Here is a 20,495-nt window from a genome sequence, read left to right as displayed (position 1 = left end):
AACACCCCACAGGCTCAAGGGAGGCAGCAGCTATCTAAAGCCATGATTCTCATCAAGTTAGGGTGTCGTATTGAAAAACTATAAACTAAAGCAGTAGAACCGAGAAGGCCTTTGCTGACTTTCTTCTCAGGATTTCACAAAGGAGGAAAGTCTTATCCAGCCAATGGTCAAGGAAATGTGTCTTCCACAGGTGTGGGGCAGACACCCCGAGTACAGCACTCACTGCAAATTCCAGGCATTTCCTGGGGCGGGCTGAACAAATAGCCACACAATAAGGATTGGTCACCACACAAAAGAGACAACCTATAAGGGTGGTCAAATCTTCAGCAGCTGCCAAGCAGCAGAACTGGGTTTGTGTCCAGGCAGAGCTTTGAGATGACTACATACAGCAAGAAGAAACCAGACTGTGGTGAAAGTGCAGGGGCCATTGAGGGGTGTTCCCTAGGATGGTGAGGCCGGAGTGGTCTGACCTGGAGCAAGGAAACCACCATTTTCATGCGAGTTGTAATTTGTGCCCAAAGAGGACAGCAGTACCCTGCTGCACACCTGCATAGCACTGTCACTGGTTATAGTCAAGGAAGTGATTGTTTGCTTGGCCTCACAGCTTGTCTCAAGTCTGCTGGTGAGCACTGCTCCCTATCAACACACACAGGTCCTAATGATACACAGCACTGTCCCAGTGAGCACACTGCATTCAATCTTCTAAAAAAGAAGTAGAAATTAGATTACTGAAGTCTCCTTCCTACCTGATGCGACTCTCCGTTCCACTTTGAATTCATTGTCTGTGTTTTTAGTCTATAACTCTTTGTATCATTCATGCACGCTATATGATTTCATCACTTATAGCGTGTGGGCCTCACCCTATGATTCTATATCTTACTTCTTGTACATTCAATGCTATTGTTATATTGTACCGCGCTCTGATACCATTATTTGGTCTTGTTCGCGCGATATAAGACTTCATTAAAAAATAAAATAGAAGCAGGGCCTGGTGTCACACAGGAAACATCCTTTACCCCGAATGCGTTAAAACGCACGCCATTACCCCGTATTTTTCACACCTCAAAATCGTTTAACCCCTTGAAAGCTCATGGCGAGCTCAGCTCGGCATGAGCCACGGCGCTCCGGTGCTCATGACGAGCTCAGCTCGTCATGAGCTGTGCTGAGCGTTCCACGGGAACGGGTGTGGCAGTGACAAGCTGAGCTCATCATGAGCACAGGAGCGCCGTGCCTCATGACGAGCTGAGCTCGTCATGAGCATGTGAGCGCTGTGCGTGCCCCCCTCCACCCCAGCACAGCGGGGGAATATCCCCTGCAGCGAAGAGGTTAAACCGCAGGGCTTTACACCGCAAACTAATACAACGCATTCACCAAAATAACGCCCTGATGGAGTTAGAATAGTAAATTGCATTGTAATGGGAAATGTGTTGTAATGGATTGCGTTGTAACGCCCTGCGTTGTAAAAGATTTTGCAGTGTAAAAACTGCAGAGTAATGGCACGCGGAGTAAAAGTGTGCGGGGCAAATTGTCCTATTCGTGATACACAACACAGGCTCTGTCTGCATGTTGACCTGCTACGGGTTGAGAGTGGCCAGCCCCAATGCCACACATCACCTCTCTATAAAAGGGGGGGTCCACTTGTCACAAGGCGCTGCCCCCTCAGGAGCGGTCCCCAGTGACACACATCACTGGGCCCTGTAGAGATGGTCGTCTACTCAGACAGCACTGCCCTCTCTAGTGACGGTCTATGGTGGTACACAACCCTACCCCTCTAGATCTGCCCTGCAGTGTGACACCGCAGTGGCCCCTCTAGGACTGGGCTCCTTATGCACAAGACACTCTCTCTCTGAGTGACACTTTAGGAGAGCAAAGTTCCTTACAAATTATTGTATGTTTGATGGTGACGAATCAGCCACCTGCATCCGCTTTCCAGACATTATGGCATATCAGATTATGCATCTGATCTTACAGTGCATCTTCACTGCACCCCCGTGCGCCTCTTCTTGGAGGGAGGGGCAGTGAAGACTCTTGTGTGTCATGAGTAGAGAAGAGGGGTCTATTTAGGGCAGCTGAGCTTGTCTGTGGCCTTTGCCCTTAGGCTCCCAGTTGCTATAGCGACTCAGTTACCATGGAAACCTCCATTTCCTGGTGCTTCCGCGAGAGTGTTAAGGGGGTTCTTGGAGGAGTTGGGGGGGGGGGCTCCCTCACTCTGACCATCTCTAATGAGATAGACTGGGCTAGGATGCTGGCTGAAGGGTTCACAGACACCTTCTGCAGCCTTAGAGCGTGGGTAGCCCGACGGCACGAGAGGCTCTGGCCTACAGGGCCAGAAGCCCTACAGAGAACATGTTTCAATTGTAAGAAGCTTTTGAGCTCATCTGAGCACATTAGGGCGTTTTCCAATAGCAAGGCGGGAACGGTATGAGACAGCCAACCGGGTTATTCAGATTGGCCCACGGTGCAAGTTCTTGTGCAGGGTTTCCCGGTGTCCTGGGTTCAAATGTGCTCAGCCTACCAGCAACAAATGGCAAAGAAAAAAAATGTCTGTTTTAGCTACTCATGCATAGGGCTGATAAACTTCAGAGCTTTGCCTGTGTGTGACTGGTCTATCTACCCCAATCCAGGCAGTTATGGTAGATGGGTCCTCTCTGGGCACACCTGCGCATCAGAAGAGGTAAGCCCTGGGCCGAGAAATGTTCCACCTCAGACAACTTCCCCCCAGTCCCATGCCAACCACCCTGGCTCTTTTGAGTGGGTCTGAAGCCTTACTTCTACCAAGACCACACACAGACCTCGAGAACCAGCCAGTGGGCTGCAGTCACACTCTGTGTGCTCTCCAGCACTCCTTTCTGATTCATTCCTGACCTGCCACTCACCACGGCAATTCCCATGCACATAGATGTGCATCACTCACACTTTCACCCAAAAAGTGATCTTGAAATGAAAGAAGTGTGGAGAAGGAGGACTCTGCCTCCAGCCCTACTGGAGCTGGGCAGCTTTCAGGTCTCCATGAAAAGCGGCCATCGGTGGTCAGCTTTTCCTCCATTCGTCACCAGCCTCTTACCAGGCTGGCCCGGATCCTCACCTTCTGAAAGACCTTCTGGGACCTCAGAGCCGCTTCCTTCTGCTTGGGCTTGTAGGTGAAGATGGCCGAGCGGTACTGTGTGCCGATGTCTTGCCCTTGCTTCATACCTAGAACAAGAGCGACAGAAGGTCATGGGAAGCATCCATTCCTGCTCAGGTCTGACTTCTCTGCTAGAATGCCGCTGTTCTGCATTGATTCTAACAGTACTCCTGCCTTTCTGTTGAGCAGTGAAATTCTTCTAGATTGCATTAGCATGCTTTAGTGTCACCAGACATGCACCGTGCACCTGGCTTTCCTTTCAGTGAGCCAATCTTCTAGTTGGTTTTTCAAATTCTACTCTTTTTTTTAAACAAATTTCATTGAGTTTTACATACCTGCACAGGCACATTTTTTTTTTTTTAATAATCTTTTTATTATTTTGAAACGCAAACAAGTCAAAAAAAGGGCACTGCAAATAGAAAGCATTCTGCATTCCGAATTAAAATAAGATTTGACAATTATGCAGCAAGTAACAAAGCATATACAGGCACATGCATCAATATTGCTTTTTGCAATTCCTTAATTGCGGAAAATAAGGAATCGCAATTAAGGAATCGCAAAATGCAATGCATCAAGAAATTGCAGAGAAAATTGTGATTTCTTAATATTCCTTAATTGCGACTGGCAAATTGCGAGTCGCAATTAAGGAATACCTCCTCATTCATTCCTATGGGCCTAGAGGTCCATAGGAATGAATGGGACAACATTCTCAATTTGCGATTAGCAATTAGCGAATCGCAAATTCAGAATGCGATTTCAAGGGTGCAGGGGTGTCCAAAGGACACCCTGTTGCACCCCTGAAATCAATCTGTGCACATATGTTGTGCACACACATGCTCTAAGGGCATGTCTGTGCACAACATGAAACTTTGAAAAATGCACAAAAGTGCATTTTTCAAAGTTTTCGTAAATTACCATGAGGTTCAACCTCATGGTAATTTGCTCCCCCTAATTGCAAAATCGCAATTTTTTAAAGTTTCATGCATTGCATTTAAGGAATTGCAAAATGCGATTCCTTAAATGCAATCGCAATTTGAGAATTCGCAAATATTTGCAAATTCTCAAATTGCAAGGGCCTTCACCCTTCATGCATTCCAAAAGCAGATTTTGCAATCGCAAACGGCCGATTTTTGCGATTCGCACCGTTTGCGGTCGCAAAATCCTTTGATGCATGTGCCTGATAATCCCCAATCAAATCTGATGCTATAATGCCCAGCACTTCAATCAATCCATGGTCGCGCCTGGATGCAGGTTCTTACTGCACAGGCACATTTTATGACACGAGCTCCGCTAAGGGACATGCAGGTGAATTAACTAAAGCATAATTGCATATGATATAAGTAAAGTAATCCCCATCTCCCTACTCACAATATAGGAATCATGCATACAGGAATAATCATGTGGTGCACAGGTTGTCAGCATCCTGCATCCCAAAATAGTCATATACTTCTAAAACTACTAAGACACACCCCCACCCCCACCCACCAGGCGCATCACTCACAATCAGCAGTTGATCTACAGACTGGGGTTACTGCATGATAGTTCCACAAGTGTAACTAAAGTAGTGCTTAGGGAAAACCACACGTATCAGGTGCAGGGGCGGCTCGTGTTCAGTGTCTAGTTCCCCCTTGTTATACAGTGCGCAGGCATGAATGAACTAATCCAGCCCATCAGGAGCGTCAGCCGTGGGATCCTCATCGCTATCATTGTCCGGGATCTTTAGGAGCACCACCAATGTTTCCCATGCCCTCGCTGCCTCTACTGCCCTCTCACTCCCCGCTCGTTTTGCTAAATGCATTCAAACTAAACCTTCACACTCCGCCCATTTAATTAATTCCGTCTTCCATTTTTAACTTTTGGGCCCCTCTTTGCCTTCCAATGCATAGTGATATCTCGTTTAGCTAACAATAGGCCCGGATCCAGAAATGTGCTTTTAACCTTATTTTTGGCTATGTGAGGGAACCAATGTAAGAGACAGGGTCCCATAGCCGGCTCTAGTTTCCTGTCGGTGATCTCGGTCAACAGTGTGACCACGTCTACCCAATAGCTCTTCAGATGTGGGCAATCCCATAACATATGTCAAAAGTCTGCCCCCTCCCTTTTACAGCGTGGGCATGCAGCTGTTGTAGTGTCAAAATATTTCTTCATCTTTGCCGGGGTGAGATATGCTCTGTTTAATGCATAAAAATGCACCAATTGGAATCGGGCATTCCTAATACTCTTCCACGTCCGTTCCACAAGATCAGCCCAGGCCCTTTCCAGAATTTTATCCCCCAGGTCCTCATCCCATCTTAACCTCAACGCAGCCAAAGGAACTAACATTTCTTGCGTTATGCACTCATAGAGACAGGTGACCGCTTTAAAGGTTCCTGACACCATCACTAGGTATTGGCACCCCATCGATGTCTGCGGTTCATTTAAGCCCTCCTTCTAATGCTTCCGGATAGCCGCAGCAAGCGCAGAGTGTAAAAAAAAATCCCCTCTGGGCAGGCCATACCGTTCCTGTAAGTCATTGAAAAGAATCTGAGTATTGCCCTCATATACGTCTCGTATAGTGGCCGGTCCCCGCTCTATCCAGGTTACTAGTGGTTGCCAGTTACTCCCATGCGGCAATGCATCACACATGGATAGGGGGATTTCAGGTTCATAGGGATATATAATCCGTGCTCGCTTCAGGCTCCTATTCCAGAATTGCTGTGCTGTTCGTATTTCACCCAACATAGTATGGAGTCGGATGGGCAACTTCAAAACAATTTGGGACAGTACTCGCAGCGACAGAACCCTGCCTCCATGCTCTCCCACTCCTCGAAACCCAGACGCAATCTCCTGCGTGAGCCATTGTAGTTGAGCAGCCAGGTAATAAGCCTCAAAGTCAGGCACTGCCAGACCCCCCTCTGATCTCGGTCTCATAAGGACTTCCAATGCAGCCCACCGCCTGCCAGTTTCCCATTAAAACCCTGTGATCATTGTCTTGATTTGAGTAAAGAGTCTCACCGGTATCCAAATCGGCAAGGTCCTAAAATAGTACAGCAATCTCGGGAGGGACACCATTTTAAGTAGGGCCACCTGGCCAGCTACTGAGAGAGGTAGCACCCCCGAAAAATCAAACTTATCTTTCATTCTTCAAATGACTCTACCGATACTGCCCTCCAGTAAGTTGCACTGGGTGTGATATATTTGGGTCCCTAGATATGTCAAACATCTATACTCCCAATTCTCTCCGTTAGTGTCTTGGGGCCAGGGTTAACTGCGGCTGTTGGTAATAAGCAGGACTTTGCCCAGTTTACTTTGAGACCTGCTACTCTACCAAGGCCACAGAGTAAGTCCTGTGCTTCAGTAAGCACTTCTCCCAAATTCGCTCAAACAACAGTTAGTCATACGCATAGAGCGCAATATGATAAGTCTGCCCATGCACTTGAAGACCATTATAATGTAGACCCGTCCTGACCTGAGCCGCAAGTGGCTCCATGGCCAGGGCAAACAAGAGGGGGGATAATGGGCATCCCTGTCTCGTTCCCTGGCCTACGTCACAGGTGTCAGAGATCAACCCACCCGTTCTAACCCTTACAGTGGAATTTTTGTATAACAGAGCTGTCCGTGCTACAAATTTGTGCCCTAGCCCAAACATGCGCATGACCTAGAACAAGTAGGGCAATTCTAGACTATCAAATGCCTTTTCTATGTCCACTGCGAAAACAGTTGCAGTATCTTTCTGATAAGAGTCAGCCTCTAAGACCCGTAATAGGCGCCTTACGTTAATAGCCGTGTTCCTAGTTGGGATGAATCCGGATTGGTCCCTGTGTATTAGCGTTGTCATATAGGGAAGCTAAAATACGACTCAGTGTCTTATAATCCGTATTAGCCATAGAAAGTGGGCGATAGGCGGTCCTGTCCCAGGACGTTTTTTTTGCAAATTCTACTCATGAGCTAGTCATTAATCAGCATGAGCTAAGAACAGAAGAGGGTGGTGAGCAGAGAATCACACAGCCTGGTGCCAGGCCTATGCAAGGGCACAGGGAAGGGAATTTGGCAAGTAACGGAAAGCTTTAAAATGACTGGCTGAGAAATCATAGGGATGCACACTGAACTAGCCAATAGATCCTATTCCCACCAAAATTAGAGTCCCCTCTCTTCTGAGAAGCATTAATGGCTCTCTTTTAAAACTCAACCCCTCCAAAGTTTATGAAAGCCCAGGCTTGAAGGGGTTAGGGGACAACCAGAAGGCTCATGAGAGATTACCATTAAATCTGCATTTAAGTGAAAAGGGAAAGTTTACCACACACTGGTTTATTAGCAGCATCCAAAGAAAAGATACAAACTCACTTTTGACACTCATTGCCTGACCATATGCCGACAGGAACATTGGACAGTTAATCATGACCTGGCAGTACTGATAACACGATATTCAGTACTTCTAGGTTATGGGAACACCGGCCATTTCAAATAACTCCAGAAATTGGCACTAGAACTTCCTGCTATTTTTTCTACATTCTCAGAACATTTCCTAATCTTATTTTAGGGCATGTTTTCCCCGCTGAAACATGTACAGGAAAAAATATCGGCGGTGTGCATTAACCACACCACTTCTAATTCCCATGTGTCTGGGAACTCCAGTTTCTATCCTCATCGAACAAGCAAAGCGACGTATAATTGGGCCCTCAGTTGAAATGTAACTCTGTTTGGATTTATTGGTAGGTATGGAGAACAATCCTGTTTATGGCATAATTTAGCATTATATATTGATGGGAAATGTTGGGACAATGGGAAACAACACAGCATCATGTGTATTGAGCTGGGATCTGCGCATCCGAGTTACACAATTATAGTACTTCTCAAATAAGCACAATTTTAGGCACAAGGAATTTAAGTGATTTGCTCACTCAACTAGTTATACTTTCACGAGGACATTCTGCAAAAGAATTGACAACGACCCTGAAGGATGTGTGCCTCTATGAAAATAGAAATATAATTGTAGATTATATATATATATAACCTACGCGTTTCGATCACTAGATCTTGATCACGTAACCGTGATCAAGATCTAGTGATCGAAACGCGTAGGTTGTTATGCTGTGTGCTGTGATGGCACCATGATAAAATAAAACCTGCTAATCTAACATTCCTGGACGAGTGCGAGTATAATTGTTTGGAGGCGAATTAACTTCAGGGAAAGCCCGTCCCTGTGAACTCGCACCGGCTGTGCAACAGTGTGCCCTTGGTAATGGGATTACTTTGGTGTGCAATATATATATATATATATATATATATATATATATATATATATATATATATATATATATATATATATATATATATACAAACACACACACACTAAAAAAACAAAGGTCACAGTGATATTATAGTTAGGTTCAGATTTTACACACATAAAACCGTAGAAATGCAGCAGTTAAAGTTATAGTTATCTCAAGAACCTGTAACTCGAGCCCTAATATAACTGTATGACGCACCCTGCCATGCACAGTTTTCCCATCAATCATTTTATTGCAAATGCACTCTGTCAAGAAAGCAAGAAGCATCAACAACTTCTACACTATAATTGAAAATAATTGAAAACACAAAAACATCAACCTCACCAACTCTTTGACCAACCCTCCCACACTCCATGTTGCCCCTTGGCCATCCCTAATTCCTCTCACCAAGGGTGAATTAATCTGCATTTTCTGATATCTTAATCCAGTATCCCAGAGCAATGACATAACCCAATGATGCATCATTAAATTTCTGTTCTATGCCACCACCTCCCCACACCTAGGTATTGTCAGCATCTTCTCCTGCACAGTGTGTTTCAATCCAACCTAAAAATGCACTAATTGTTTCCAAAGCTAGAGAACCACCACCAGGTCTGCAATAACCTTGTAAATGACCATCCCATCAAACCTCTTTCCCTTACTGTGCAAGGTCCTTGAAAAACCCATTAAACTGCACAGCGACCGACCAGGCTCCTGCCATTACTGCAGCACTGAAACCACAACCTTACAAGTAGTCGATGATGTCATTGACATCGTGAAGGTGACCCGTGCCTTCTGGTTCCCCTTTCTAGATGGCCTGTAACACTGTCGACCAACACGCTTTGTTTACCATAATCTTTGACTGTATCCTTAAATGGTTTGCATTGTTCCGTTCCAATGGATAACAGTAGGCACAACTCTACCCCCACAATCCACCTTACTCCAATTGAAATATGCATTCTCCTAGGGCTCAATAGTCACATCAGTGTTATAAGGGGAGCCACCAGGAATGGTCGTACCCAAACAAAACCAATCTCCTCTCCCCGTATGAGGATGGTACATATCTGTTCCTCAAGTTGTCTTCCTCAACGCCACCTTCACACTTTGACCCAGCATAAGGGGAGAAATAAATTATAGAAACAAATTAAAAATCTAAGAAAGCAGGGATGAAACGAATCTGCTAGACTGGATAAAGGGAAATGAATTGTAGAGTTGTGGAAGAAAGAGGCAATAGATGAAACTAAGGCTAGGCAGTTTTGGTGCTCGGCAACCCTAGCATTCGGCAGTGTCTCAAGCCCTGGAATATGCATTAAGGCCTGGTACTGTGTAATCAGGTCCAGATCTATGCATAAAGGCCCTGAACTTTGTCAGCTCGGTCCTGCGTGTGGCAAACTTGAAAAATTCTAGCCAGTGTGCTGTTGTGATTTTAATTGTGGTATGAACTTGGAAGGTATAAATAAATAAAAACACTTTTTACATTCTGATCATTTGGCGAATATTGTGAGCTCCTATTGGTTGATTGAGTTTGGATCAGTTGTTGTTTGGGTTATGTGAAAAATCAAGAGTGGTGTGTTGTATGCTAAAAATTCCCAAAGGGATTCTTTTTCTAGACATTGTGTCAAGAGGCGTCCTTTCCTTTTGGTAGAGTGGGACCCCTCTCTTGTGTGTTTTTGGGCTCAAATTCTATTGCAACATCTTTTTAGTGTTTATCACCCCTGTGTGAGTAACTGAAGCGCTTGCCTACATGAGTAGCATGCTACACGGTGTAAGGTGTGTGGTTAAAAGGGTTAGCCTTTGTTTGAGATCCTATCTGAGAAGAGTTTCCATGTATGTGTGATGACCACAGAGGTGCGGCGATTGTGTTATAGGCCATAGCGAATAGAAGTGTGATGGATAAAGAAGAGCGACTGATTGACACGCAGTTTGTGGTTTCTTGTGATGTACATGTAGGCCTGATTCCTGGGCATACAGACCTTGTACCATTCATGCAGGCTTGGTCGTGTTTTTGCAGACCTGGTCCTGACCAATTAGGCCTAGGCTTGTTTGAGAAGGCCTGGTCCTGGGCACAAAGGCCTGGTGCTGAGTATGCAGACCTGGTTTGGTTTAAAATCCTGGGCGTGCTTATGCATGGCGGTTGTTTCGCATGCCTGGCCCTGTGCGGTCTGTTTATGTTGCCGGAGGCCTGATATTGGATTTAAAGTCCTGACATTGTGCAGGAAGTCGTGTTTTCTGTGCGCTAGTGCCTGTTCAGTTCCCTTGGCGTGGCAATAACGAGCGAACGGTGAGGGGGAGCATTTGGCGGGCTGGCTTCCACAGAAAGCGCGCTGCCTCTTTAAATCTGACAGACTGCGACATTACGCTCCGTGGTGCGTTACAAATTGCACAGGGGTATATGTGTGCGGGGGAGGGGTGAGCGGGGTGGGGGTAGCAGAAGGCTCATCTCTGCAGATGGAGGGTGTGCTCTCTGCCAGCGGCACTCGTAGGGGCGGAGCCCGCTGAGATGTTTGGAAGCCCTCGCACGTGCACCGCGGTGGGGGTCATATCCCCCTTCTCTCCCCCCCCCCCCTCATTTCTGCTGCTTCCTAATCTCGCCTTAGTGGCCGTCGATTTTAAAGCAGCTTAGCTGCAGCAAGCTTAACTTAAACATTTACCATTTTGTATATAGATGCTGAAGTTTCTCGGTTCTAAACACAACAGAATTAGCGTCGAGTTGTAAATCAAAACATAAATCGACATGGACAAGTGACCACGATGTGTGCAAATTATAGTACAAGAGCACAGGCAAAAGGAGGAGGAGTAAAAAAAAAAGTGCGGTTGCAGGTTCGAATCCCACCAGGACTGACTCAGCGTTTTTCTCATTCCCGACCTACACTGCTGAAAACTACTACCTTGGAGCTAGGTGTTAGTACCGTCTGTTATTTCCACTCCCAGATGCACGAATTACAAGTTATTATTTGCATCGACCGGAGGCACCATGCTTACCCACCCTTCAGCCCCCTTCATCTCCCGATGAGAGGCTGACAGGTGAGGAAAATAGAATTCAACCGCATTGTCATGGAAACATCACGGGTTGGCACAGTTGCACAATATAGACAAAGCGTGCAAAATCCACAGCATTGCCGTGTGTATGTATACTGCTCCAGACTTGGTGCACCGGAGCCATCGTGAAATGTTTGTGTTGCTATGGCGGTCCCTTGGAATCGCCACATACGCCGACAGCAGCGTAGGGGTTTCCACAGGGTTCGAGGGGGCATATTAGCAAGAACCTCAATAAAATTATCGCCGTTCCTGCCGCTAAAACGGCGATAATGGGCTTGCTACTATGCGGTATAGAATTCCAATAGAAGTCCAGGTTAGATGTCCTGCACATCTAACCTGGGCTTCTATTGGAATTCTATAACGCATATTATATGTCATTATCGCCGTTTTAGCGGCAGTTTCCTGCTGCTAAAACGGCGATAATTTTAACGAGGTTCTTGCTAATATGCCCCTATGTTCCCCCCAGAACTGTCTGAGCCGTCATATGATGACGTATTTCATGTGCAGTGTTCGTTGTGTGACGTAAAGGCTGGGCACTGGGTTTAATTGCATTAGGACACGAATGGTCCTGTTAAATAGTTGGACGTCATTTGTGGAGCCGGAAGTGCTTGCTTTTATGACGCAAGAGCTCGGGACATTATTAGACTGTACTATTTACTAAACTCTTAGGACGGTCCGGCCGATTAGCACAATGTTCTATGGAGAGCCCCGACCAGTGCATTTTTCCTGTGGGGACAATGTTTGACTGTTGCATTATAAGGCAGCCTTTAATGGATTTGCAACAATATTGTGCAGTAATCCGACGTTATTACCCTCGTCTTGTTTTTCACTTGAGCAGCGCGCGCCCCCATCGTCTTGGTCACCTCCCCCCTCCAATAACCCTCATTATTTTCTCGATCCTAATGAGTGCCAGGCCTCGGGGTTAATGTATGCAGATTAGCGCCGCCCGAGGCAGGTGGGCGCTGTATATCTGTGATTAAAACGGCACGTGATGACAGCAATATTAATCACTGTCGTGGAGAGGGGGGGTGATACCCATATGGACCATACCATTGTAATGGGGGCGTCAAAACACACGAAGCTGCATTGAAAACAGAGATCTCAGACCCCCCCTCCCCCCCAACTCCACCCAGTACCCCACCTACTTATCAGTACTAGGAGGGCATCAGAGTGTACCCACAAAGAACAGACGGCACCAAACGTTATAACATATCCCCTTCTCTAACTGGGGGCACGGATGGTAGATCCCTACTTATGAAGCGGGGAGACATATTTAGTAGGGCGAGAGTGGGGGTGTGGGCGATGGCTGTCAGCTCTCCGCAGAAATTGAATATATGTATATGTTCAATGTTGACGACGCTTGTGTGTCACAGGCAGTAATACAAGCAAAGCCCCCTCCTACAAACCTACGTGGGTCTTATCAAAACAGAGACATCACTGGGAAGGCATTAGGCCACTCACACGCCTATCCCCTGGTGATAATGTACCTGCCGCGCTATCCGTTGCTGCTCTTCTGTTTCCAGGCCTCCAAGAGCCCCAGTTTAACCGTCTCTTGCCTTTCTTTGCCCCCCCCCCTCACCTGCTTCCTTCCATTCTATCTCTTATCATCTTTCTCCATCTCTCTTGCCCACTCCTTGCTTTCAGCCTCTGCCCTCTTTATTTCTGGCCCTTTGCTCTTCCCTTGTTATTTCTTATCCTGTTCTCTTTTCAGAATTATCCACTTCTCCCTTTCAGTTACTGCTTCCTCTACTCCTCTCTTTTCTATATTTTACTCTCCCTTTTACTTTCATCCTTTTCTTTTTTTCAATTTTCGCCTTTCCCCTAACTCTCCCGAAACCACCCACCCTCCAGAAAGGCGAAACGCACAGGCACACCCCAGGCAGCCTCTATGTTAAAAAAAAAATATGGATTGAATGGGCTTTAAATGAACTGCATCTACTTGAGGGCAGGCTCGGCCCTCTTACACCTCTGGTCCCCGGTGCCACTGCACTAGCTGAACCACTGAGCACTAAGCCCATGATTTTTGCAACATTTAAGGCTGTGGATCCACCAACCCCATACAACATAAAGATATCCTACACAGTTTTTTTTGTTTTTGTAGAAGGTGTTGTTTGCCTTTTCCATTGTTGTGACTTAAGCAGGCTAATGTCAGGTGGGTGTTGGCTATCCCGTTGTGTGTTGTTTGTTTGTATGCGGGTGTTATGTCTATCGATTGACCCTTGTCACTTTGACAAAAGGCCATTGCGTATCAGCTACTTCGCTCATGTCAGTGTTTCCCTCTGCCAGTGTCTCCCCTTCTCACATGCCCTAGCATTTGTGTCTCTCTGTTTTCTCTCTGTCAATGTCTCCCTGGCCTCAGTGTCTCCGTGTCCCCATGGGAGAAGCACACGCAGTTTAATCCATTTCTTATTTTGTGAGCTGCAAACATTGTGCAATACCGTTCACTCCTTTTATACCCAGGATTGACTGCACAGCTGTTGCCAGACAAATATGTGAGCATCACTAGAGAGGGGCTTTGTCTCTGCCCACATGTTGTGGGCCAGTAGTACATCTTTTTTTGATTGGGTGGAAGTTGTGTGGTTTCACAAAAATTGTGCTTGCACTCCACGCATCTGTGATCATTTTATTTTTTTATACAGCTGTCTGAGATTGAACTTTTAAGAGCACACATATGACATTGTAAAGTGTTTTAGACAACTAGAAACTTTATGGCGTTTTTCTCGAGCAGCAGAACAGACGGGAGTTGGGTAGTCATTAACACCTTAAGCGCTGCCGTCAGCCAACGGTCGTCGCGAGCGCTACCTCCCCAGTGCTGCGCACGACCGTTGGCCGACGGGCCAGCGCTCGTTATTCGAACGTTCAGCACTGGGTGCTGAACGTTCGAAGCAGCTAAGGTGTTTTAACCTACATGGATGTTTAGGTATGGCTTGAAAGTTCACCTGTCACCTGAATTTTTAACCTTAACCAATATTATTCTACAGTTCTTTGCTTCAACACAAATATGTATACATTCCCATGTTATTTACTTGTAATGTTTCACATTACCATACAACCAGGGATGGCTTATCTGTTATGACCGAGGAGCATCCCCCCACTGCATAAAACGGTAATAAAGCAACTAATAAATCTGCTTTATTATCATTTTATTTTACGTGTAGGAGGGATCTGCAGCCGAATCTTGAGGGCGGTGCCATCGGCAGAAGGAGGAGTGGTGGGTACATGGCACCAAGTGCGCTAGTCGGTTTGGCCAGCCGCCTCAGGACGGCCAAACCGACATGCACACTTGGATATCTCCAGGCTGTTGCTTAGAGATATCAGCAGGGCTCAGGAGCATAGGGTCCCAGTCCCTGCTGGAGCGTGAAACAAGCCTCGCCGCCCAATCCCAGCACTTATTTAATGCTGGGAAATACCAGCATGAGAGCAGAATCTGGATTGGCGCAGGGGAGTCTGGGAGCCTGTTTGTGCAGCTGCTATGTATCGGGAGCTGAAGAGTGAGGAGGCGGGTGGCAGGTACGTTTTACTTTTCTTTGTTTGTCCCCCGCACTGCCCCACCACTTTTCCATGCTAGCGGCTGCCACTGCATACAACATTCCTTTAAAGCCAGACCTATTGGCATCAGCAATGCTTGTCTAGATATAGCTTGACTGTGCAGCTCTCCATCTCTCCTAGTGTTCATAATGTTCTAAAATATAGCAAGACTGGACTTTTATTGCACAAAGAAAGATATACTCTCACCTTCTAGTATTGACTTTTCAGTGAATCCTTCCACCTCCTATGGAGTACTTGAATTTCAATGCACCAGGGGCTATTTTACATATATATAGTAATCTGAATCATCACACTTTCATTTATTTAACCCAGAGATGCATTTTATACAAACCATTTTTTTTAACTTTGTTTTCCCCTGAAGTTCACCTTTTTAAAATGTTTTCATTAGGAATAAAAGTGCAACCCATACACATTGGCCCTGCCAATGATTGTTGTCCTCTGTGGTCCTTCAGTCTAGGGTGCCGTGATGGGAGTCATCGTGCATTAATAGTATGGCAGTGGTATCGCACCCTGGGCCCAAATCCAAATGACTTCTACCTTATGAAGGGGTGAGTTGTCGCTCAGTCTGAGCCTTCACCACCACAACCCTATGCCCCTCAATGATATTTTTGCTTTCACAAGTTCTCGCCCTCTTCTCCGTGCAGGGAAAAATCCAACTTTTTTTCTTATTAAGGAATCCAGACCACATTTAGGCAGGATTGGATTAGTCAGTGTCCGGATGTGCAAATCTGGGGAGAGGATGTGGCCTAACGTCTAGGGCGATCAACCTCAAATCTGGGAAACCAGGTTCGAGTCTCAGCAACGACGCTCAACATCCTGTGATTCTGGGTAAATCCCTTAATCTCCCCGTGCCTAACAAAAATGAATGGGTTCTTATGTAACGCAACTGGTGCTCATGTAAAGCGCTCTGATACCTTCGGGTCAAGTGTGCGCTATATAAAACTCCGAAAAGTAAAAAAAGCTGGAGCATGTTTAGAAATGTTGAGCCACAATAGATTCTTCCTACTAAAAAATTGAAGCACAAACCTACTAAAGTTGTCTTCACAACTTCAGCGGCTATCCATAAGATAATACATCAAACTCGTCTAGATAGTGAACAAGCTTTTTGAAACGTAAAGCACTCATCACCCTAAACTTTTTGATAAAGTTCAGAAAAATTGAGAATATACAGAAATCTTTCTGTGGCTTTCCATAAATTATCCAACTATTTGGCCTGCCTAAGGGGATGGAAGAAATATATCTCTCTTGAGAATGCTGCAAGCTTCCAAACCCTCCTGCTTCGTATTAGAGGTGTGTAGAATTCTCATAATTTGCTTTGACATAATAAGTGGTTAATTTGTAAAAAAAAAAAGTGCTGGGCCTCTCCTCAGGAGTTAGCTGCGACCAGCCCATTTCTCCTGTTAGCGCTGCCTAACCCATAACCAACAAACCCAACAAGTGGGAAGGGAGATGTGGCATAATGGCCAGAGATGGGGATTTCGGCGCTAGGGAACCAGATTCAAGTCTTGACGTCAGCTTTATCCCTTGCTCTCCTTGCGCCCACCAAAACTGAATTTGTACTTAACTGGCACTCAAGCACTGGTGTTGATTATTAAGTGCCGATGTTGAGCACCGGAAACCTTGCGCTCAAATTAAGCACGGAATTACATGAGATTTCGGTAGAAATACGCTTGATTTTACACAGTGTAAATACATCAGTTAGCGCTATATTTAAGCAGGAAATAGGTCCTGTGCCAGCTTTTGAGGCAAAGGGGACTTTTCTCATTAAAATTGATAAAAAGCCACATGTGTACTGTTCCGGTGCGTATTTGGTATATTTCTACTGCGACTTGTGCATTTGAGGTACATTTTCCCCACTCATTATGTGATGTGACAGTGCTTAATTTGAGTTGGTGGTTGTAGGTGGGGCCCACCGGCACTCATTTTTGGGGACAACACTTATTTTTCCTCATCAGACTTTGACCCAGAAAAACTAACAGAAAAAGAGGAAAGAAAAAAGAAAGAAGAGAAAGAGAAAGAGGGAAAACAGTGATAACGGAGGAACCTATAAGAGTTAGATAAAGAGACAGGGAGTGTTTGGTAGATTAAAGAGAAATGAGGCGGATTCAGGACTCGCAGTCGTAGCAGTCAGAATGCTAACATTCATTAGTGTCAGTCACAGGCTTCTGAGCAAAACTTTTGGCCCGGCACTAATTCTTTTACAAATTAAGCACTGTAGCATAACAGCCTAGGTTCAGGAATTTCGCATAGCATCTCTTTTCAGAAATTATGCCGGCATAATTTAAACTTCAACCAGGTCTACTTAGCACCTTATGTCAGTACATCAGCATGTGTGGGGACTGCTGTGCAAGACAAACCAAAGATAACAGGCCTTTTGAATTTCATTGTTAGTGCTGGTGCAACACTATGGGAACTTTAAACATATGTCTTGGTGTTAGGGTGACCAGAATTTAAAATCCAAAAAACCGGGACATTTCACGAAAATAGAAGTAGGACTACAGTTTTATTTCAAGCAAGCGCACAGGATGACAATGCTCCTCAGCAAAGAATTACAGAACATCAGCTAGGACATACATAAAATGCAATTTTTAAACCCAGAAGCTTGCCTGTTAATTAGATTGCTTTCTTGAAACAACTGCTAACTATCCCTGCTCTGCAAAACATAAAAAACACCTCCCACAGTTTTCAGTCGCCCCTCTCTAAAAACCGGGGCAGGAGCTAAATTTCCTGAAATTTGCCCGGACAGCAGGTGAAAAACAGGGACTGTCCGGGCAAATCCGGGACGCCTGGTCACCCTGCTTAGTGTACCAGCACACACAATGGGATGCCAGATTGAAAAAAATGGCCCTAAAAATAAAGCCAAGAAATGTGGGAGCACTTAATTGGCAAGATGTCATTTTACCAGGTGCTCTGAAATCCTATGCCAGTGCTATTATGTCTTTATTGAGAACATGAACATTAGAGATACTGTATTGCACAATACACATGGTGCATAAAGATAAATACTTTGAGGTGTAGTCATGAGACCTAATAAGCAGTGCATAAGATAAAAAAAGATATTACAGACAAGGCAGGTATGAACCATGGGCCAGAGCCGGAACTATGTCCAGACGAGAATTACGCAGTCAAAAGATGTATTGTTCCTGGGAGGGAAAATTGTTTTATAATGCTTGCTTCGTGCCTCAACTATAACTACACACAGTCTGTGTTCTCTGTTTTGCAGTTTTCTTTTCTCACCCAAAATGATACCAGAGGTCCTGTTAATTCAGGTGGTGCCGAATTAATAGTGATTGCAAGTGGGGCCCTGATAATCGCCTGAGAAATCAGAAATGATAAGAAGTATAATTCATTCCAGGTCCAAATCCCTCAGCAAGTCCTCATTCTCACATATAGATCCCTTGAGAAGTTGGCTGCTCTCAGCCACTGAAATCCCTGGAGGAATCATGAAAGGTTCCCAGTGCTTCCATGGATTGTTCAATTCCCAGTGGAACGGCTACTGGGATCATTGGGGATTCCTGTGCTCTGAAAATGAACCCCTATAAATCAACATCTTAAAAAATATGTCTGAAAAGGTATCAAATTCAAACTCCCCAAAAACATAAGAAACCAAAAGAGGATTGAGAGGCAATACGATAAAGGTTTATCAGACATCTACTCCTTTACTCATATATATCATAAAAGGTATGACAGTTGATGGTACACACTGCACCAGGTAATCTATTTATTGTTAGGACGTGAGACCCTCACACACCGAGGTGACGTGCATCATCATGGTGTCTTCTCACCCTGACAGGTGTCCATTGTGGGGTCAGGAAGGCTCCAATGGAGGAGCTTTTAAGCCTGCTGTTCAAGCCACTGGTGCTTACTCTATTCCCCTATACTTAAATGGAGAAAGGGCCCCTTGATAACAAACACAACATTCTAAAGTGGTAGTGTTAAAAATATTGTTGCAAAAACATTGACACCAAAAAATCAACTTTATATAGTTATACTATAAGGTCTAAAAAGTTAGAGCACCTAAATACCATGCTCCAAAATATCAACATTTTATTGTTAAGTATATGTATTCAATTGTAATGAAAAATATTGATTTTTCAAATAAAAGTTACATTATTTTACAAAATGTAATACATTTACAGATATTTTTAACATACAAATTATATGAACATGAATTTATTAACTAAAACAATTGTTAAATCAGGTGTAACTTTTTTAAATAATTATAAACTAACAACTTATATTATAAATTAACATATATTTATTTTATAAATGAAATCTCCCTTAAATAAAAACATATATTAATAATTTACATGAAATAATAAAACACAAGTTAAACCTCTGTACTAATTAATTCTTAAAAATATGTTACATTTATTAAGCCACTATAAATAAGTTTCAAAGTATGTAACAAAAATGTATTCTTTTTACAATACTAATAAAATAGCACAAAAATAGAATATACATTTAAAATATAAGCAAAAGAAATAAAACTATTGAAAAAGACATTTTTAAATTAAATATGCTAACGTAACTCCAATCCATGAGGTGCATACATGGAGGGTCAGATTTACTCTCCTTACTCAACCTAACAAACATTGTGGCAGGTGTATATGGGGCGGGGGAGGGAGAGATTTACTATTCTAACTCCAGTGTATCAAACAAATTGCTTAGATGGGGGCGGCATGGTTCAGATTTGCTATTTCAACTCTAGTCTAACAAAGATTGGAGAACATGTGTACTCTGTGGGGGATGAAGGAGGATGGGGTTATATTTTCTATTCTAACTCCAGTCTAACAATCAGTGGGGAAAGTGCATTTATAGTGGTGTTGGCTCTGTCACCTTTGGCTCTTGTCTTATACTTGTAAAAGTATTAAACTAACTAAAGGACTAAAGAAAAGGGTTTGATCAAATTAGTGTAAATTGTGAGCTTCTTATGTTTGTGTTTCAGTTTTTCAGTAGCGGAATACTGTAATAACTTTGTAAAGCACAAACAATGGCTCCCAAATAGAGCTCAGTACAGGAAGAATTCTTAACAAGAAATATATCCTACTGACAAAAACTATCCACGTGTCAGGGCCAGCTGAGGTGTAAGTTTGGGTGTAGTTATTACCACAAGTATAATCTTGCATAGATTTCCTTGCAGGGTCTACCTCACTAACAGGACTTACACCCCTGCATAATTATTTTGAGCAACTGGTGCATGCCCCATTCTGGAGAATATATATTTTGTCACAGAGTAGAGATGTGATACTTGTGTCCAGTGCTTAATTTGAGCCGGTGGTTTCCAGTGCTCGGCACCGGCACTTAATTGTCAACACCAGGCTTGTGACAGTCTGCTACAAGGTGGTGCTGTTTGGCTAATTTAGAAAGGGCCACAACAACAGTGAATTATTAACTCAATATACATTAAAATGAATACTACCTGCCACCGAAGCCATTCTTCTAGCTTTGGGGGCCTGGAATAGTCTGAATTGTCACACTTGTAGGAGTGTGATGGTTAGTAGTTGTGTTGTTACTATCATTGGCAGGAATGG

The 20,495-nt window shown here is 44.4% G+C and overlaps 1 protein-coding gene across 1 annotated transcript in view; it reads right to left on the bottom strand.

The window, feature by feature from the left end:
* The window catches only part of LOC147733011 (uncharacterized), a 176,746-nt gene that overhangs the window by 27,421 nt on the left and 128,830 nt on the right, over nt 1-20,495 (bottom strand). Inside the window, exon 5 of the mRNA XM_086957566.1 lies at nt 3,086-3,192. Coding sequence (XP_086813692.1) covers nt 3,086-3,192 — 107 coding nt within the window. The remainder of the gene's footprint in view (nt 1-3,085; nt 3,193-20,495) is intronic.

This window comes from Lissotriton vulgaris, chromosome 2_1, assembly GCF_964263255.1.
Source record: "Lissotriton vulgaris chromosome 2_1, aLisVul1.2, whole genome shotgun sequence".
In the NCBI taxonomy this organism is placed as follows: domain Eukaryota; kingdom Metazoa; phylum Chordata; class Amphibia; order Caudata; family Salamandridae; genus Lissotriton; species Lissotriton vulgaris.
The sequence above is the reverse complement of the archived record's forward strand: the minus strand, read 5'-3'. Positions and strand labels throughout refer to the sequence as shown.